This window comes from Octopus sinensis, linkage group LG1 (assembly GCF_006345805.1).
Source record: "Octopus sinensis linkage group LG1, ASM634580v1, whole genome shotgun sequence".
NCBI classification, from domain to species: Eukaryota; Metazoa; Mollusca; class Cephalopoda; order Octopoda; family Octopodidae; genus Octopus; species Octopus sinensis.
Genome location: NC_042997.1, coordinates 36,998,693 through 37,022,165, shown reverse-complemented (window position 1 = coordinate 37,022,165; position 23,473 = coordinate 36,998,693). Strand labels below are relative to the sequence as shown.

Here is a 23,473-nt window from a genome sequence, read left to right as displayed (position 1 = left end):
TCATAGGAGGCAGTTATTTCTTCGTCAGAAATACCATCTAGCCTAGTCTATAAGAGTTAAAACAATGTATTCGGTCATTATATCATCCAACTATATGATGAAAACGTTGTCAGGCTATTCCATTTTCCATCTACTTTACTCTCTCTCCATTTCATTTTGGTTTTTCCTAGAGCTGTACATATCAGGCATCTTCTAGCATTTTGAATTATTCAAACTTCATACCAATGTATTTTAATTGTCCATAAGGGCTAACATCCTAGCTAATTTACCCGTCTCTTATCAAGTGACGTGTGCCATCTAGAGGTATGTGACACACATTCTTTTAATTAAGCTGTATAACAAGTTTTGGTTATAAATTCATTATCCTGTATTCTGATATTCCATGACCTAATTGCAATTTTTGCATATGTACACATTTCTTTGAACATTACAGGATTTCCCTATTGTTGGCATCACATTCACATATCACCTGAACACACACCAAAGGATACGTGCAACATTTCTATGAATATGAATATCGGATTCCTTATGTAATATTGGAGTCTCCTTAGAAATACTCTTTCACTATTTCAAAGACATGTAGGTTTTTCAATGTGAGTATTTCATGGTAAATATAAGAATCAAAGTGACTTTGAGCAATGAAATTTTCTCCTCCTTCCAGACTCGCCATGTTCACCAACTAATCACTATTTCCTGAATCCAGTATGCAATACTCAGAAAAACCTCACACTAAATGCATTTACACGTGACGCAAATTTGTGGAAATCGTAACATGCTCACATATTTAGAGAAAGTGTCGGAATCACTATGATTAAGATAAATGTGAAACAGGAATAGTGATACTGGATAAAACTGCGACACTTATTGCCGATATCCCTTCTGATAATAAGTGAAATTACTAGTAGGCATACGCCACTGGGAAGAATATATATCTAAAATGTTATCTGATCATTAGATAGATAAATTATTAAAAAGAGTTAATTGTATGTAAGTGCCGGAGAAACCCCAACATTTTTACACTTTCAAAATACAAAAAATGCAACGCAAATAATCAATATAAAATTATATATAATACAGGCGCAGGAGGTAAGTGGCTGTGTGGTAAGTAGCTTGTATACCAACCACATGGTTCCGGGTTCAGTCCCACTGCGTGGCACCTTGGGCGAGTGTCTTCTACTATAGCCTCGGGCCGACCAAAACTTTGTGAGTGGATTTGGTAGACGGAAACTGAAAGAAGCCCGCCGTATATATATATATATATGTATATATATATATATATATATATATATATATACATATATATATATATATATATGTATATATATATATATTATATATATATATATATATATATATATATATATACATATATATATATATATATGTGTATATATATATATATATATATATATAATATATATATATATATGTATGTGTATGTTTGTGTGTCTGTGTTTGTCCCCTAGCATTGCTTGACAACCGATGCTGGTGTGTTTACGTCCCCGTCACTTAGCGGTTCAGCAAAAAGAGGTTGATAGAATAAGTACTGGGTTTACAAAGAATAAGTCCCGGGGTCGAGTTGCTCTATCAAAGGCGGTGCTCCAGCATGGCCGCAGTCAAATGTCTGAAACAAGTAAAAGAGTAAAAGAGTAAATTCAAATATCATACAAACTATGTAAATTACAAAATTACAAAATATGTTTTTATAGGACTTTCTAACATATATATTATGCATTGGTTTCCTCTTTGAACAATTTAAAATAATGAATAATGAAAGAGTTATGACCGCCAATTTTAATATTTAATGTGTATTTGGCACCTTTATAAAATATTGGAAATGAAAAATTTATTATTCAATTTTATACAGTTACAAATCCAGAATAAGTATTTATCAGGAATATCATATCTGAGATATTATTCATAATAGAATATTATGTTGCATTAGAAGTATATTAAAAAGGATCTAACTTTGAAGTGAATTATATTACTCGATAATAGCTCATTACATTTTAATAGCCTACCGTTCAATTCTTTCTAAGAACTCGTGGTTTAAATGTATAACTGGACATTGGAACATATCAAGTATCTATTAGGATAATAAACATTTCGTTTCGTTAGAGTATCTTAAATTCCTATCATTAATGAAAGGGGAAATGCGCCATTTGTTTGATTAAATTATGCAGAATACATTACAACACTTTCTAGTGAAATGCAATACACCGCTTTAAAAATCGCGCTTGGAAATAATAATGAATATACCCTAAAGGAAATGCTCACCTCTGATATACATTTCTAAATAAATACGAATTTCTAATACAATTTTGATATTATATATCTGGAGAATGTGTACTGGATGAAGCAACTCTCAGAAATTGATTGTTGTTGTTTTTTTTATAACGGAATTTTGAAACAGAAACTTAGTCCAATGTTTGTTGTATCTGATAATGTGAATTTTGGGGGATAAAATTTTGTTTATATTACATGTAATCTACTGTTCTACCAAGTGGTTCAAAATCTCCCATCGTACGAATCTCAATGTGATAAATCTGTGCCATTTCTTTTCCTTTCCCTTTCAGCCAACTTTTTTCTAAAGTTACAAACCTCCTCAAAACGAATGAAAAATTATTTCTATTATGTTGTTCGAAAATCATAGTAAATAGTATAAAGACAGGATAATAAAAGCTGGGGCAGACGTGGCGTTTTATTGCTTAATGTAATAAATTTTAGTTACTTTTAATTCATATCTATATTTCTCTAAATGAAAAGAGATATTACAGCAGAAAAACCTGACCATATATTTGGGAGGGTCCAATGTAGCCCCGATAGAGATTAACTAAATAAAAGCCTGGGCTATCGAACCTGAAATAAAGATTAATCCAACCATGTTATACATCTAATTTAATACTCCAAGATATTTTGATCGACGCACTACTAATTCTTACATAAAATAAGCAATTTTTTCCCATTCTTTATTGCTTCATTTTATTAAATCGATTAAAACAAAATCTTCAGTGTGATGTCTGGAAGTACTTCAAAGAATTAATATCGAATTAATTAAGAATCCGCAATGGACTGAAATATAAATAGGTTTATAATTAAATACGTAATTATTGTAATGAATCTAATTTGCAAAATACACATTGTAGTATACTCGCCAAAATATGTTCAACACAAACCGAGCTTCCATCCTATGCTGATGCTACACTTGATCATTTACAGAACTCCAACTGGCCAAAAGCTACTTCTGACTAAATATAAGATAAATTTTAATTAAGATCTCCAAGCTACATCTGGTCATATATAAAAGAATACATGATGAACTGTGAGAAATAATAATTTGAAATAATAATAATAATGAAATTTAAAGGAGGTTCATTGTTATCTTTTTCTCCGTCTCTAGCCTTACCTTCCAAGTCACACTTTTATATACTGGTACCCCTTTATTTCATACCGCCTTTTTGTTCTTTAATTTAAAACGAAAACCAAATTATATCTTCATTGTACTATTCTGTTGCAGTTTTCTCTCGCCGGCATTGTACTGCATGAAGCAGATGACATTGCTGGTGCAAAGTAACGAAAGAGAATAGTGAGAACTGTTTGTCTGGGTCACTGGTGTTTTTCTGGGTTACTTCGTTTCTCCTAAAGTATATTTTCATGCAACAGCTACATCCTTTACGCCTTTAAAACCTCCACCTACAAGAACCACCCCGCGCCATTTTTCTCCGCGTACTGACTCAAATGAAGCTACATTCATCTCTTAAATCAAGGGTTATTCACCGTCAGATAGATTCCGGATCCCTTTGTACATATGTGCAAAGAGTCGATTCGCTGACTTTGACTTCACATTGAACTATTTCAAATAATCCAGGTATATCTAGCACTTAACTCTGAAGGTCATATGCACTAGGAGAGGATACACATAAGGCAACTGCATACAGGTAATGCAAAGGCCAAAACTATCTTTTAGTTCTCTGGATCAATCCCTGACACTTACTATATTGATGATTGTATCATCACCATATGTATTACATCTGTATTGCTTAAATCCTTCATTACTTTTACTTCCTTTACCTGTCTGCCCAGCTTGTAGACGTCTATGATTCCATTGAGGTCTCATCATCAACGCTACCTCTCTAGCACTGAGTCACATTTACAACAATTTCATTTGATTCTAAACCGTCATTATGTTTAATACCCATTACTACAAATCCACCTCCGACTCCTTGTTTACAGTCATGAATATGACATAAGAACGGTATCTGAATTTTGGAATTGTTCATTTCCTCGATATTTATTTCTGTGTCTTATCTTCCTTTCTTTTATATCAGTTAAGAGTAATAATGAAGCCATTCAAGTGCGGAATTGTGATACTGTTCTATAATACTTCGAGAAACTGAGTTACGGCATGAAGTCACACGTGAGATCACTAACATTATACACAATGGAAATATTCATGGTCAACAGATAACAAAATGGACAAGTGGAAACTGAAATCGATGAATATGTAAACATGCATATACATACATACATATATGTATATATAAAAGTTAAGGAATGGAGTAGATGAAATCCGGGCTACATATGTTTCGTTACCAGCAGAATCTCGGAAGTAGGTAAGATTGAAAGATCGAGGTGTAGGAAGAAATGAGCTTCAAGGAATCCGTAGGAAACATGAACAAATAAATTACGGGAACGGTAGTGTTTTATTTGGGCGAAATGTTGTAAATTTTATCACATCGAATCCTCCGACTGTTGAAATGGGCTTCCTAAAGACAAACTAAACTTCATATAATTAAGATACCCTTGATCGGAAGAGTAGCCTGCGGTATACACCACACTTGTATATTTACTTCTTCCTAGGTTCTACTCGCTATGAAACATATGTAGACCGGATTTTATGTATTCAGCTCCTTAACATTTGGAGTTTTATCTGCATCCCCGGAAATCCTGGCTTCCACCTGGAGAGAGGAGTTTGGGAAGACAATTGGGGTTAAAGACCGATAATTGATAAAAAATAAGCAATGGTATTACAAGTTTCATTTTCTTTAGTCATAATGAAACATGGAGCAGAGCAAAGACGTAGGCGAAATGCAGTGGAGATGGAAATATCTTTTGTTTTAAAAATTGTCGTAAATCATCACAGAAGTGTCTATCGTGCACACCAGATGGTTTTTGGCTCTGTTGGATATTCTCAGTGAAGTGTACTTGCGGCCTAACGGAGATTTGTCACCTCCAATATAAAGAAAGCATTCAATGGTATTGCAAGAAGCCGCGGGATTGAATAAAATGTCCATGTATACTGCACATCTATATATATATATATATATATATATATATATATATATATGGGTGTGTGTATGTGTAAATTTACTGTTATGCATGTGTCTGTGTAACGTAGTTGAGAATGGATAAATCTAATGATTTAAAGCTCAATACAAATATTTATCTTGAATGTTGACAAATTGCTTAAAAGATTCCAAAATAACATCAAATTATATTTGTTCAGTTGGAAGTTCCCTAATATATGCCTCACTAATTATGTATAAAATTGGGGCAACATGTGAAATAGTATCTAGCATAAATGATGAGGTTAGAGAAGAAAGCTTTGGTAAGGCTTAAATATTACACTCATCGTTGGATAGTACCTTATGACATCGGTGTCTCTTGGTCAAGGCTCCACTCATTTTGATTACTGGAAAAGCAGCGTCTTCTATGTCGCACCAACAACAAGACTCTGAATAAATTAAAGATTTAATGGCAGAAATCTCAACCTGAATTCCGCTCCGCAGGTTAATAATATCACTGTCAAAATCAACTCTCAAAAGCCACGGTTAATTGTCGTTTACACAGTTATAAACTGAGCACTCATAAAAGGAGCTGATACTTATACATTATAGCTATATTTCAATATATACGTAAATTTTTCCACTTATATAAAACGTAATACAAATATACATATATTGATCTAAAAAAATCATGATATGTAGGAACATAAATAAACGTAATAAAGAAATCAGATAAGAATGAAAAGTGAAGAGAGTAAAATGAATGAAGCAAAACAGAATTGAAGAAAGTAAATTATAATGAAATGGAGGGAAAAATAAATGAACGTTTTGAGAAGATTTACTCCGGTTGTAAATCTAACACTGAATTTGTTGTTCGAGTATATACTGTCAGTGATGACAATTTATTGTTAACACAAATATCTAATGAGTAACACTTTGTTGCATAATATAGGACGAAGATATTTCTCAGAAAGTGAGTATCGGTAAAGTATATGAAGCAATATATCAGCAGAGATATATACACATAGGTACATGGGTACAGACAGCCACACACACACACACACAAACACACACATGTACACAAACACACATGTACACAAACCCACAATAACATAGATATCAGCGTGCGTGTCTATGAGTGTGTGCGTATACTTTTGCCAGCATGTTTGCATATAAACTTATACATGACTGCATAGAAATTAGGACCAATGATTATAGTTGACAACGTTGCATGAAATTTAAGCAATTATATGGTGATAAATCTATCATTTGTAATTTCGTTGGCTGGAAAATTTAAAGCAAGCTAATAACATCATATACCAATATATCGTCGGGAAATTCTATCATGTTAAACTAATCGTCGGGAAATTCATAGTCATACTTTTCATCTGCAGAATACAACGCTAAACATTATTTAAAGCAGTTATTCCCAGAGCTTAATATTTGCATTCATAAAAGAACAAAAATAAAATGAATTCATAGTAGAATATGCCATCTTTTCTAGGTATTTTAGAAATCAGTAAAATAAATAGTAATTGAAATGTATATAATTCATGCAGACACACTGTATCTCAAAAAGAATTATAAAGATAACTCAGCGGGAAATCACGGCATCATCAAAGAATACTAAAACCATTGCAGACTGGATTATTTAACATGCATTACTGATAATATTGCTATAGCGTGTCTCTACCCTCTATTAATTTAAAATAATTTTCTTTGCCAGTTTTAAAAGTATATTTCAATTTTGCTTTGGTTCCTGTAATTTTGAAGATAATTTCAGATCAATGCTACCTTATGTTTTTCAGTTAATCTAGGAATTAAAAGTGCTATGTATTTGGTATGCGAAGAAAATGTTTATGGTAAACCAATGCATTTGATACAGTCCTATATTTGAGAGATGAGGAATTATATAAATGATTTACATTATGTACATTTGACGGATATCTGTCCTCATCTTGTTTGTTGTTAAAACAACTTTTCGGCTGATATACCCTCCAGCCATTATTAAGTGTCTCGGGGGAGATTTCCAACCTGGGTTCTCATTCCAAAGGTCCTTTCCGATGTTGTTATTATTATTTTTATTATTATTATTATCATTATTATTATTATTATTATTATTATTATTATTATTATTATTATTATTATTATTATTATTATATTATTATTATTATCATCATTATTATTTATGGGCTCTTAATTGCTTCGATTGTAATCCCATAGATCAGAATGAATAGGGCGCAGTTGCGAAGGATGACAAACGCTGTGTGCTTGCAACAGCAAAATTCGAGCGAGGTTGCCAAGTTCAAGGAGATGTTCGAAACTCTCCACATAGTGACTATATGCCAGGTTCCAGAAAAAGTTTTGACGTCATGGTGGAGGTTGAGAGCGTTTACATTGTAAAAGGTGTATCTTCCAGCCATAATCTAGTTTATATATCTAAATGTATTTTAGATAGTCATATTTTTGGATGGGATATTCCCTTTATGAAAACTGCCAAATTTAGCACGAACACCCTATATTTATTGCAATATATATGTATACACAAAGTAAAAGAAGAATAGAAAATAATGAACTCAGCCATTTGAAATTGTAAATAGGGTGTAAAGAGATTAAATGAGAACATATATTTAGCAATGCTTAAACTTATAACTTTAAATATTAATAAACATAGACACGTGCGAAGAGTTTTTGGAGATAAACGGGGAAGGCAAGGAAACAAATTAATATAAAGAGGGTGTTACATTCTAGACACGCCTGTGATATTTGGAGATTGCTTATAATAAAAGAAAATATTTGGAACTGTTTAACTCACAGTATGCACAACTAAAATGCCTTACTTTAGAAAATGTTAATAATTTCTTTCTCTCTAAATCTCATTAGAAAAAAATATTATTCAATTAATAGTATTACGCATCAGTGCCCATGCATCGATCTACGCACAAGATACACTACAGAAGCGAAACATATATTGAATCAATTAACGAAGTCTTGGAAAGCATCCATCAATCGGGACTATTTTAATGATTAGTCAATGAATATAACAAATACAAGATATCAATTTTATATCATACACAATCTCATCATAAATAGCCTTCGAACGTAATAGGCTATTAAACGATCCGCGGAGAACGATTATTTCAAATACTACATGTAGTAGTTTAAACAATGCAAAAGTGAACTCTAATGAATGGAGAGATATAACACAATATATGTATATGTTTAGTATGTGTGCAGCCACAAATATACACACATATACTCACACACACACACACACCCACCCACCCACACGTACACACACATATATATATATATACACATAATATATATATATAGGTTTTTTGCGTCCTTGTTTTCGTACACATTCGCTGGTTTCTTCCAAGGAATCTAATGCTCTTAGTTAAGTTTTTCCTTGAGGCTTGCCAGATTGGAGCAATCTCGAGTGAGTATAACCAACCGCAATTGGAAAGATATATATAAAGATATATATATTTATACAACTTATAAACAAGGGCAAAAAAAAAATTCTAATGCCAAATATGCCGACACTAGATACATCGTCCATAACCATATAATTCATCACTATACCCATCCATGGGTATAAGTAGGTATTTCATTTATTTGTTTGCCGCATTTATCACTGACGAAGAGGAGGTTCTTATGAATTAACTCTGAAATAGGGTCCGATATGATAATAGCGGAATTTTTAGAAATGTGTCGACTTTTTCGAGACGCGTGCTCATAGTGATGAATTATATGGTTATAGACGATGTGTCTAGTTCCGGCATATTTGGCATTTTTTTCTTTTGCCCTTGTTTATAAGTTGTTTATAAATTTAACCTTTAAAGGAATTTTTCAATATGCTGGCCATTGATACATTTTTTCGAAAAATTCTATCCTATAATTGATATATATATATATATATATATATCTATATATATATATGGCTTGATTTACGCGTTCACCACTACGTCCTATTTGTATTACCAATTTTGACCCTCCTCAAAATACCAAATTTTATTGAATTTGCTTTGCGGATGCAACTGTTTTATCGGAAGTGTATATTGTTGTTAGATGCTCGAAATAGGAGAGCAGAAAACATGCAACAAATGATGAAGGTCCGTTTTTATGTTGTCTGTATTGTTTTCCATTTGTGTCTTCTGTTGTTCAAAAGAATATTTCATATTCCATGTACTCGTTCTTCGTATTTTTTGTTGTACACGTTTCCTGACGTCCTGTGTCCATATGCTCACATTACCTCCTCTTTCACTTCACTGTGTCTCTCAGTTTTTCTCGTCCCTCCTTAATTCTTCTATCCCTCTGCCTCTATGTCTCTCTTCTATTCCCACGTGACCGGTGTTCTACCAGGCCTGATCTTTCTTTCTTGGTTCGACTTCCATCCGTGCAACATCTATATTACTTTCTGCGCCTGTTGAATCCTATGTCCCTGCTGTAAGGCTTTACTTCCACACACGCCAGTTAAATTCCTTAGTCGAAAGACACTTGTTGTTATGTCCTGATAATTGCATTTGTCTTTGTGTAACATTTTTACTGTTTTTTGCGTCCTTGTTTTCGTACACATTAGCTGGTTTCTTCCAAGGAATCTAAAGCTCTTAGTTAAGATTTTCCTTGAGGCTTGTCAGATTGGAGCAATCCCGAGTATACCCAACCGAAATTGGAAAGATAATCTGGAAATCAAATAAGGATTGAAAACTCTGAATGTCCCGCCCTTTGTATCGTCTTTCTGGGTGTTTTGTTGTCCCTTTTTTGTATAATCCGTCTGGATTTTTTGCGCACTCGTCCAATTTTTGTATATTTATATATGTAATATAGCGGGGTACATACACGTTGGTCTCTTATATACATATATACGTATGTATATATGCATATATATACATATTATTCATATTACTATATGATTGAACGCCATGCATCCTCTCCCAAGTAACTTTTATCTGAATAATTCTGATGCGCATTCTATACAATCTTTTTACACTTACTTTTTTCTATCTTTCTCGTTCTTAATCTTTTACCTTCTCACCTCCTAATATACTGTCCAATTACTTTGTCACTCTCTCATGCTCACTCCTTCTCTCTTGCTCACGTGGCTCCCACGTGACTATCGGTCATATATCTTTCTTCTCCTAACATGTGTTTCTTCCTTTTTTTTTGTTGTAGCTGAAACGAGAAAGACGCATTCTTGTCTGTCTCCTGCCCAAGCTTCATTCACACATTCGTCACCACAACCTCGTTTAGGCTTAGCAACCCTTCCTGTTTGTTTTCACTGTCCTGTTTGTGTTACCACAAAAGTAAAATTATATTTAGGATTTATGGATGCTCAAAGTTGGTAATAAAAATAGGACAGTGGAGACATGCAAATACACTAAACGAAAAGAATCATGGAGTCTCGTAGAGCAGACGAAAGTAAAATAGGAAACGGTGGAGAAATATTTTCTTTGAACAGAAAAAGATAAAAGCAGAATATAGATAATATATGTGCAGTCTTTTCGAGAGCCCTCAAGGAAGAGAAATATGATGAAGCGAGGGAAAGGAAGGTGGGAGATGGTCAAGTGTGAGTAACCAGAGAGTGTAAAGCAGTAACAGGGAAAGGGAGGAAGAGAGAGACAAATAGAAAGTGGTGAAGGGGAAAAAGAATTAGAAAAAGAAAAAAAGGAAGATGGAAAACACGATAGGGGAAGAGAACAGTATCGAATAGAGTCGCATCAAAAATATTAAGATAAACTTATTGGGAACGGATGCTTAGCGTTTTATATATATACATATATATATATATATATATAATATATATATATATGTGTGTGTGTGTGTAAGTATATATATATATATATATATATATATATATATATATATATATAATATATATATATATGCAGGACATCGCAGACTGTAAACAATATGAAATACGAAAACAGATGAGTTGTATACTCAAACAATGTGAGAAACAAATGGAAAACAGGGCAAGTAAGGTAAAGAATGTCCCTCCTTCAGTTGTTGGATGTCCATCTACTCCTCATTTTGAGCGCTGAAAGACAATATGAAATCTGGAAGGCAGTTGCTCCCACAAAACCAAAATAAAATATGGTATTTATGGAGTGTCAAAATTGGTAACAAACCAGGACAGTGGAAACATACGAAAAAACAACGAAAACAGACATGGAGGTCGTTAGACGAGACAAAGCTTAAAATAGAGAACGCTGGAGAAATATTTTCTTTGACAAGAGAAAAGATAGAAGAAAGATGCAGATAGAATACGTGCAGTATTTACGATAGCCCAGAAGGAAAAGGAAGATGATCACGTGAGGAAAAGAAAGACGGACGATGGTCACGTGTGAGCAAGTTGCGAGATTAAAGGAGAAAGAGGAAGAGGGAGAGAGACAGGTGCAAAAAGCTGAGGGGGAGAAAAGTATTAATGATTATTTGAGAGAAATAACGATAGGTGAAGAGAACAGTACAGAGGAGAGTCGCATCAAAAATATTAAACTTATTTGGAAATGGAGGCGTCGCATTCAATCAAATAATATATATATATATTATATATATATATATATATATATATATATACATATGCATATATAAATAGATATATATGTACAATAAATATGTATATATTATACATGTATATGTACATATATATATACATATATTATATATATATATATATATACCTATATATATATACATATATATACATATATATATATGCATATATATATATATATGTATATATATATGTATGTATATATGCATGCATATATATATATGTACATATATATATGTATATATATGTATTTATGTATATGTATGTATATATATATATATATAGATATATATATATATATATACTATATATATATACATATATATATATATACATATATATATATATATATATATATATATATATATATATATATATATATATACCATCAACAATCAAGGAACGGCCATAATAGGCCATTCACCCACTAGTGGGTGAATGGCCTATTATGGCCGTTCCTTGATTGTTGATGTTGAACTTAAAAATGGTCTATGACTATTTAATTTTTTCCCACTAGGCCGCTGGTGGCAAAAAAATTCTACAAAATTTTTTTTGGCACCCTATATTGATTAATTATATATATATATATATTTATATATATACATTTGTTTCTCAAATTGTTTGAGTATACAACTCATCTGTTTCCGTATTTCATATTGTTTACAGTCTGCGATGTCCTGCATATATATATATATATACATACATATATACATATATATATACATATATATATATGTATATATATATATATATATATATATATATATATATATATATACTATATATATATATATACATATATATATGTATATATATATATATATATTATATATGTATATATATATATATATATATATTTATATTATATAATTAGGGCTTAGTAAAATAAATTACTTTGCCACATACTGAACTTAGATGATAGATCTATGTACTTGTGATATTTTTCTGTATTTACCTCCAAACCTTCGTGAGATGTCTGGAGTAAACATTATCTGAGAGAAATTTTCTTTAAGTAGTAGAAATGGCTAAAAAATGTTTTTGGGCTGCTATTTCTACTAAGTTCAGTATGTGGCAAAGTAATTTATTTTACTAAGCCCTAATTATATAATGTAATATTTTGAATTCGCCTTAAATGGTCCTTTTACATACTGAACACTTGGTGAAATTGATTAATTAATTTTACCCTCAATTGTTGGATATATATATATATATAATATATATATATATATATATATATATGTGTGTGTGGTGTGTGTGTGTGTGTGTTTATCTTAATATTTTTGACGCCACTGAACTCTTTACTATTCTCTTCTCCTATCGTTTTCTCTCTCATCCTTTCTTTAATTCCTTTTTCCCTTCTCTCTCAGAAACAGAGGGGAGAGAGTGAGAGAGGAGAGTGTGAGAGAAGAGAGAGAGAGAGAGGGGTGAGAAAATGAGTGTGATGTCAGAGAGAGGAGAGGGGGAAAGAGGGGGAGACAGATGACGGTAGTGGTAGTAGTGGTGGTGTTGGTGCTGGTCGTGCTGTTGTGGTAGTGATAGGTGGTGGTGTTTATTATTCGATGGTGAAACTCGTATCTTTTACAAATTGATCTGTTTTTATTTGTACCACCTATCACTTAACGCATGCGCATATGTGAAATGCCGTTAAATATTCACGCCTATTTACGTGGCAGCTATATGCAATTTAACTAAAGGTTGCATCGTTATGTACTGCACATTTGTTTTTGTTTATGGCAAAAAACGGAAACTTAAGAATGAATATTTATTTTATTAGTGCTGTGTATTAAATCTCTAAAATTGTACATAAAAATATGTAAAGGGTATATATAAAATGCTTTAAGTAACCATTGTATTCCAATTTCTTTCACTTTTTAGTAAGTAATAGATGAGCGGTTATCTTTCGATACAGACACAACACAGTCTATGCCATCAGTATTTTGAATAAAGTTATCAGAAATAACCCGATAGGTTAACTATTAATTCGTGAAATATTCACGGGTTCCCACTAGTATCAATAATTATACAAATACAAACTTAAAAATACATGTACTGGAAAAACATAGGTAGTATGTTCATGAATTTTCAAAAGTAGGTCCGTACACATTAGAAAGATATTTGATATATCGTCATAAAGATTTCATATAACATGTGTGTGTGTGTCTATGTACATGTATGTATGTACGTGTTTAAGTGTGCATGTATGTATGCATGTATATATTTATGCATGTAAGTATGTATGTATGGATGCATGTATGTATATATATATATATATGCATGTATGTATGTGATGATGGAAGGATGTGTATTTGCTGTATTATTTATTACAAGAACAAATCATTTCCATTTTATTCCCTTCAGAATTCTACTCCAGTTTTATTTTGCTTCCACTGTTGCCAACCTAAATTCAGAATTTTATGCTAAATTTTAGAAGAGAAAATACCAAAAAATACCAAAAACTGCTTAATATGATAAAAAAAATTACAAATGATAATTATATCAAACAGCTTAAATTTTATTTACATTTTTGTTTAACTTCTTTAATTATATTCAGCATTGAGAAATGATTTCTTCAACTTCACTGATTTGGTCACTTTCACCTGCGATGCTTAGGTTTTGACTTCTGTATACGTTCAAGGTCCCAATCTTGTTAATTATGTGCTTTAGAAGATCGAAATTTTTGCAACGTTTCCCATATCTTTTCAGACCATATTTTGTAGACATTATTTTTCTAAGCATAGTAAGATTTATTTTGGTTTTCAATTTTGATTTGATTACAACCATACTACTCAACAACCGTTCTACTTCTGCATGTGAGTTTGGCAATGTCAATAGATTTGCAACATCTCTAAAAGGATTTCCTCCAGTAGTATTTTTACATTCCAATACTTCCAGCAATAATGCCTAGAGGAATTTCAATTGGATCAATTTTTTTCTTCATTTAAATGCATTGATTCTAAGACAGGCAAAATTGGCTCTTTGAAATGCTGCAAAATATTCTCTACTGAAAAACATTTGATATTCCTGAGTATTACCATTTCCTGGCAAACAGTGCTTGAGCTCTTTATAAAGGCAGAGTAAAAACTGTTGTGCTCATTTACGAATATTAGTTCCTTCGGTGGTTGTTACAGTCTACTTGACAACTATTTCTTGCTATCTTTCTCTTGAACATGTAGAATAAATTTGGTTTAGGATCCAGAAAGTTTTGAATAGAAGCATCCGGATCAAGAAGATCAGGTATACATGTTGGCAATACTATCATATTAACAACAGATTTGATCAAATCTGAAAGATCTTCAAGTAATTTTGTTTCGTCGACAGTGTTTGATTCATACAATTTATTCACATGTTAAAAAATTTGGATGCAAAAAGAAACATTTCATGTAACGTTTGTGTTGTAAAGCATTTTACTTTTGTAGTTGTAATTTGGAAGTGAGTTTGCAATTCAAACCATTGGCTTAACATTCTATTTACCGATGGTTCTATTGACAGTCATCTACTTGTTCAATAATTCATGATCTTCAAAGGCTCTTTAACATTGATAGCAAGGTAAAGTTGTTTGTAGGCACATTGTCTTGTTGGAGAATTGCTCTTTACTCTCTTTTCAATAGAAGCAGCTTGTTTCAGTCATTTGACTGCCGCCATGCTGGAGCACCGCCTTTAGTCGAGCAAATCGACCCCGGGACTTATTCTTTGTAAGTACATTATTTATTATATCGGTCTTTTTGCCGAACCGCTAAGTGACGGGGACGTAAACACACCAGCATCGGTTGTCAAGCAATGCTAGATACACAAACACACATACACATATATATATATACATATATACGACGGGCTTCTTTCAGTTTCCGTCTACCAAATCCACTCACAAGGCATTGGTCGGCCCGGGGCTATAGCAGAAGACACTTGCCCAAGATGTCACACAATGGGACTGGACCCGGAACTATGTGGTTGGTTAGCACGCTACTTACCACACAGCCACTCCTGCGCCTATAAGAGGACCATTTATAGGTTTCGGATACGAAAAATTCTAAATTTATGGGCACAGGTGTGGGATACGGCCAACGGTAAACAATGACATACACATCTAGAAAGAAATAATGATGGACCTTCTTTTAATTCTTGGAAAATATCATTGTTGATCCCTATCATTACTCTAGCATTGTCGGTTCCTATAGCCTTTAAATTTTTTATAGCTAATTTCTCTTTCACTAACTTCATTTTAAGGCATCGACAATGGCATCTGCATCACGTGTTTGTAAAGATACCATACTGAGATATGTATGTACCACTTTTGTGTGAGTGTTACTATAATATATGATAACAATTCTTAACAACTTGTTTATCAATATATCATTGGATTTATCTAATAACAAGCTAAATGTTCTATTTCCTATATCAGAAATAAAACTTTCATCGAAATATGGAGCTAGAACATTTCTCACATTATTTGCACATTTTGCACGATGCAACTTCACTTTGGATATACTATCACTATCAGATGTATAATTCTTACATAACTCTATTAAATGATCACAGCTATTAAATGACGTGTGGCAACAAATAAACATTGGTAAATTTACTTCAGGCATAGACGTCTTATCATTTTTGTTTTTAATAAAATTGGTAAGAGGAATCATTCGCTGTAGAGTTGATGCCTTATGTTTCTTTGCTTCACAGTGGCTTACTAAAAGAGAATATCTTGCCAACATATTACGTCTGCAGTATCTGAAATGTGCTTTAGATTGGTCACTAGGTACTTCACACAACCACTTATTAAACGCTGGCATCATAAGCCATTCCTTTCGGAATTTTTGCTGGTATAACTTTATTTTTTTCCTTGCTCAGTATAATGTACTGGGAAGCAAGAAATTAAATTGAACGATTGATAAAAATATAAAATTGAAAATACAACTTAGTTTGCCGCTAACAATTCTTTCACTCTTCCATAACAGTTCTTATGTTTACTGCTTACAAATTCTTGAGATGAAGAATAATGATTCAGGTTGCAGAGTGGCCAACTTACACATGGAAATGTAAAATCTGCAGAAATCCTGAAAGTGAGTTCTGATACAAACCTGGGAACATCATATTTCGCTTCCATTCTTATATTAAATAATCTATTGTAAAAAAGCACAAATACGACAACGATAATTGAGCAAAAGAGTAACTAGAAATATAACGAGGTAGACCTCATCACCCTATACAAGACATATAATCTAAAACAAGAATGAAAAACCAGGCCTATTTTAAAACTGTCAAACGGAATGTACATCAGTCAACCTGTCATGATAATAACTCACAACAACAGAGTAAAGCATTGTTAGGACGAATTTCCATGCTTTCATTCTTTGCAACGTATTTAAATTATTGTGTAGTCAATTCAGATGCTGATATGAGTTATATGCTCCCTATCCCCCTTCAGCACCGCTCTGTATCCAACCCGGTGGTGGGTGGTGGAAAAGTTCACAACTTGATGAACTTCCTTTTGATATACTTTCATTTGAAGTTTCAAGAAAGTGAAAGTAAAATTCAACAATAGCCGATAGTACTAAAATTTGGCTATAAGACAAATTAACGGAAGTAGAAAAGGAGGGAAAAAAGAAAAGAGTGTGACAACTGTGGAAATGTTATAATCAGAGAAAAATGATTAAAACATGCTAAATAATATTTTAAACCTGCTATTTTCCTTGGTAAGTGCTAGATTCAAAACTTTTCTAATAAATGCTAAAAATAATGCTAGATCTAGCATAAAAAAAAACTAAATTGGCAACCATACTTGCGTCCCTCTTATTCCACCCACTACACTTCCTTACGGTATCACATCTCTCATTCTTCCCCTTACTAAATATATGCATGTACATATACATACATACATACATATCCATACATACATACTTATATATATATATATATATATATATATATATATATATATATATAATATATATATATATATATATATATATATATATATATATATGTATATATATATATGTATGTATGCATGTATGTATGTATGTATGTATATGTACATGCATATATTTAGTAAGGGGAAGAATGAGAGATGTAATACTGTAAGGAAGAGGGACACAAGTAGGGTTGTCAAGTTAGTGTTTTTTATGCTGTGTGTATATATGCAGGTATATATATATATATATATATATTTCATTCTTATGTGAGTGAATGTGTGTGTACTTTAGCGCTTGCATGTCCTTGTGTGCACGTGTGCTCATATAATATACTGTTTATAATCCATTTTTAATGTGGAATATAATTCGTAATGTTGATCATATTTATTTCCAATTATAGTTCCTTTATTCTATTTAAATGTTTTCTTTTTATAATCAGTTCCATTAAACGTTAAATGAGTTTCAATAACAGTTGAAATTTGTTAAATTGATTATTGGTAAAATGCTGAAAATGCATGAATACAAGGTAAAGTCGGAATGGAGGAAACATAATGAATATTATATCAACATAACATGGAAATATAATTTGTAATATTAAGACCGATAAAATAAATCAATTGAAATAACAATTGATAGAAGTATGCAATTTTGTTGTGAATGATGATTATATATCAGATGTGTTTTGTCAAATAAATTTATAAAACAGAAGCCGGCATACTAGTATTATCATTATTATTATTATCATGATTATTATTATTATTATTATTATTATTATTATTATTATTATATTATTATAGTAGTAGTAGTAGTAGTAGTAGTAGTAGTAATAGTGGCGGTTGTGGTGATGGTGGTAGTAGCAGTAGTAGTAGTAGTAGTTGTTGTTGTATCAGTAGTAGTATTAAGAGCAGCTGCAACAGCAGCATGTAGCGCACCAGCTGTATTCCAGGCAACATCATCAGTATTATCATTAGTAGTAGCTGCATTACGGGCAGGAGCAGTAGTCAGACCTTCTTGGTGCTTCATGCCGTGTCCCTCTTGTACACACGTCAGTTTTTCAAACATTTAAAATATTTTGGTGGGATGAGTGGTTGTGTCGATGAAGAATGAACCTGCATTCACTTTATCTTGCTCAGCTAGATCTACAATGGTTAAGGGCAGGAGCAAGACTTACATAATATACGAAAACTTAAATGAATTAATTTATTTTTCGGCTCCATTGGAATTAACTCCAAGATCTTGCAGATTGATGTATCTCAGGCAACATCGTCGTGTTCTAATACAGAGGGATGTAATAGGGTGACGCCATAGTAAGGAATGTGAGAGGGGTCCTATGCTAAGAGAAGTAAAGTTGAGCTAGGAGGAAAGAATAAACAGGTAGAAGGAGAATGAGATTCTTTTAGGAGGGGTGTAGCGGTTTATCTATGGGGAAACCAAAGGGTAAGTATGAAAGATGGTAGAGTAGAACAAAGGAGGAGAACTGACAAAATAGAAAATTGGGAAACTCAAAAATGAAGAATGAAGAAACCCCCACCAAAAAACGAGAAAAAATATATTTTAAAATACTTTAAAAAATTGTAATTATTTTTTAATAAACAATATTTGAACTGTGAGGAGTTGAGAGGTCTTTCGAAATCCTCATTTGAGAAAATCCAGATTTTTTTCTTTTCTCCGTATTTCCAAATTTCCAAATTTCGAAAGTTTATAAAGTTTAAAAATTGTTAAATGTCTATAAATAGATAGATAAATAGATAGATAGATAGATAGATAGATAGATAGATAGATAGATAGATAGATAGATAGATAGATAGATAGATAGATAGATAGATAGATAGATAGATAGATAGATAGATAGATAGATATATAGATAGAGAATATTCATGTACTACTGATTTCAAATCTGTTTCTAGTTCTTACGTCATCCACTGAGGAATAAGAGCAACATGAAGTCCTGATTCCTTTGAGCATCTTATAGGGTTGAACACCATTAAATACCCAAATGTATGTAAGTCAATGTTGTACTATTAAACTAATTCAGCTCGAAAGACATGAAACTTAGAAGTAATCAGCTAAGCAAACGTTTGTAGCATTAGTGGTTTGAATACTTAATTAGATGTTTTGCTGCCATAAATATTCTATATAGCATGCTTAATTGAATGATCATAAATTTTCGTCCGTAGACCGCTGATTATGATAGAGATCATGTGATTGATATGGAGAAAGGAGCAATTGATACCGCATTGCATTAGTTTGTCAACATAATTTCATACTATGTAGGTAACTATAACTAGCAAATCTTTGAGAATTTGCACAAGATATTACTAAGATATAAAGAGACTAATTGCCTGCATACGAAAATGGTCATATTTCAGTGAAGATAATTTCACAATTACATAATTGCAATTATATCAATCTACAGCCATTATTTCTCAATCAAATTCTTCTAAGTCATTTCAAATACATAATTAAGCATGATGTATTTATATTATTAATATAATATATTAGAAGCGTGAAATTATTATTTAAAATCAGCCTAGTGAATTTCTACCCCATTTTCTAGCATAATTATAGATATTTTATGTATAGAATTAGCAAGTATATATTACATCATTAGAAGTGTCTTATTATCGATGAAATACCTAACTTGAACTAGAAATTGAGAGATAATGAATAGTTGACACATGTTCAAATTATTTAATATTACAATGAAGAAACCTTAATATTTAAATGACACTCTTACTATAGATTATATTACTTCATACGGGAATGTATTTTCTCAAAGTATATTTACATTTCCTTCATTCTATTTAATTTGCCTCACATATAAGCACCATAGGATGCTACGGAGATTCTATAATGCCTAGAGAACCATAATTTCGCTAAAGCATTTCAAAATTTCTCAGGAGGTTGCATGATATTTAATATCTCGTGTAGAATATGAAAACACTTTATTCGCTTCTATAAATTATAAGATCTCGTAAACTATAAGATATCGTAAAATCTCTAACTAGAATATATACTCTTATGGAATATAGATACTGAGAATATGCATTCATATTTACATCATCAAGGTTATTGAGACACAAATTTTAGTGACAGGAAACGTTACCAGTCATGTCGCAATGGCAACAACATAATGAAAGCAAAAAAACCTCAGACCGTTTAAACAGACTACTAAAGCATAACAAACGATCCTATCTCAAAAAAACATTGAAATATCACAGGGAGAAGGAAAGCCGTATCTTAATACCCTCTTAAAGTACTGCTAGCAGTACGTACAAAACACGTCTATTTCAAGGGCATCGCCTTCATTTCATTTCTAGCTCTCGTGGGATTGCACAGGAATTTTTCCTACGCAGTTCTGTCGTTTAAGGAACATTTAAACACGAATTTCTTGTAAAACTCCCGAAGCTAACTATTTTCCATCCTGAACAAGATTGCCCACGATTATTCAAATATAATGTACGGATTTCATTACGCACTATTTTAATATGGAAAAGCAATTGAAAACTCCGGCTAAGTCATAAGTACTTACCCACAATCAACTTTTATTTCTTGTCCTACAAGTGTTCAATATGGCCACCAACTGCAGCATGGGCAACATCAATGCGACAAGATAATTCCTCCCAGACGCGTATCAGCAAATCAAAAGCAATTTCATTATTGAACAAAAGAATAAATTTTCTTTACTTAAGGCGATTCCTGAAGGTATTCACATAGACGTGAAATTGAAAACCTTCGATAAAATGTACTCAGTAGATCGTGATATGCTGATACGCGTCTGGGAGGAATTCTGAAATCGCATTGGCGTTACCCGTGCTGCAGTGGGGGCCATATTGAATACGTCTAAGACAGGATATAAAAAGTTCATTGTGAGTAAATATGTGTCACTTAGCTGGAGATTTCAATTGCTTGTCCTTATTAAAATACTGCTAAATGAATTTGGTTCATTCATTTTGTATAACCCTCTATTAATATGAAATAAATGACCCCACCCTTATATTTGTTTCATTTTTGTTTACATTCACCTCTATACTCTTATCTTAAGTACATTTGAACTGGTAATTTCGAATCCGAGATGTCATACCTCGCATAATAAACGTATAAATTTCGAAGGATGATAGCACAATTTTATCACAGCTAATAAAGGAATCGTTGTATCTATAAAATCTATTTTGGCATTTCAATTTATAGGTGCCAATATATATTTTAGGTTCAACTCGTTAGTTTGAAGTTTAATGGTTAATAATAACCAGGTTTGCAAAACCATGATTCAGCTTTACAGCATTTACACTCTCTGATATAGCAACTGAAATTTTACCTTGCAGAATGATTAACCTAAACCGTTTTTCGATTTATATCCTATCACAGTTATGATCTGGCAGAGAATGGTACTGTATTGAATTAAATAATTCCCTACATAGATTCGTACTTAATGTTAGAATAAATGATTTGCTGTGTCATAGACGTTACAGTCATATGCGTTCGTTCATAACTTTATATGTTATGCATTAAGTATCAAATATGAGAGCCTAATATGTACACCTCTTTGGCTTAAGATACAGTCTCAAACACATTACCTGGTCCCATTGTTGTGTCTAGAAAAATGATGGCACGATATTATCATTCCTTCCTGATGATATAATGATATAAACTACAATCTATTTCTGCATTATTTATCTTAGATATTTCCTATATATATATATATATATATATATATATATATATATATATATATATATATATATATATATATATACATATATAGATATATATGTATACATATATACATACATATACATATATTTATATATATATATATATATATATATATATATATACATATATATACATATATTTATATATATATATATAATATATATATATATATTCGTGTATGTATTTATGTATGAATGTATGTCTCATATTTCTAATTATAATTCTCCCACTGAGGAGGGACTCGGTTTCCAACAAAGACACAAGGCTCCATGTATGTATGTACGCATGTATGGATATATGTATTTGTTTATGCGTTCACTTGTGTGTGTTTGTGTTTGTGTGTACAATTCTGTTTAGTAAAGCCCATTGCAGTGGTGCATATAGGTTCCATTTACATTTACCGTTGATGTGATAACATTTTCTTGTACATGGAGTGTGAATATTATAATTTCTCTCACGGGAAACAATTTGTATTGCTGTAAATAGCATCTGAAATTTCTCGTGTAAACGGGAAGCTAAACCATCATTTTACGTTTTCAGTAAACATTATTTAAGTAGCTTTTATACAGAGACGTCATCTTACACTACATTTATAGATACTTAATATCATATAATTAAGCTCCGCCTTTGCCAAGAATCAGAATTCCTCATAGCTTTTGCATTTCATGGTTATCAAGAAAATATGTTGACAACGCATGTAAAGTTATTTTGTTCATAACACCTTTCGCTTTAATTCTGCAGCCCACTATAGCATTATTATCTTCGTCATTAATCGCTCTTCACTAAAATTCGTTTAACAGTTGTAATTGATCTGATATTTATTTTAATATCTTAAAATACAGATGTTTATCGACTGAATACTAGAATGTATTTACAAGATAACCAATCTAACACACATTCATCTAATTTACAAATTATATCAGCATCAAATAATATCTTGATATACCCTTTAACCAGTTTTAACAATTTATAATTTTCTTGAAAATTTGTGACTTGGCGAATCA

General features: G+C 31.9%; 1 protein-coding gene across 1 annotated transcript; it reads right to left on the bottom strand.

Moving 5' to 3' along the window:
- Positions 1–16,058: 16,058 nt before the first annotated feature.
- LOC115232057 lies at positions 16,059–16,553 on the bottom strand. Its single transcript, XM_029802149.1, has one exon. It carries the CDS (start codon positions 16,551–16,553, stop codon positions 16,059–16,061), a length of 495 nt encoding a protein of 164 aa, XP_029658009.1.
- Between the last annotated feature and the right edge of the window lie 6,920 nt (positions 16,554–23,473).

Bases quoted from the DNA above. Each gene is read 5' to 3' on its own strand.
- LOC115232057 (XM_029802149.1), bottom strand. From the start codon at position 16,553: ATGTTGGCAAGATATTCTCTTTTAGTAAGCCACTGTGAAGCAAAGAAA.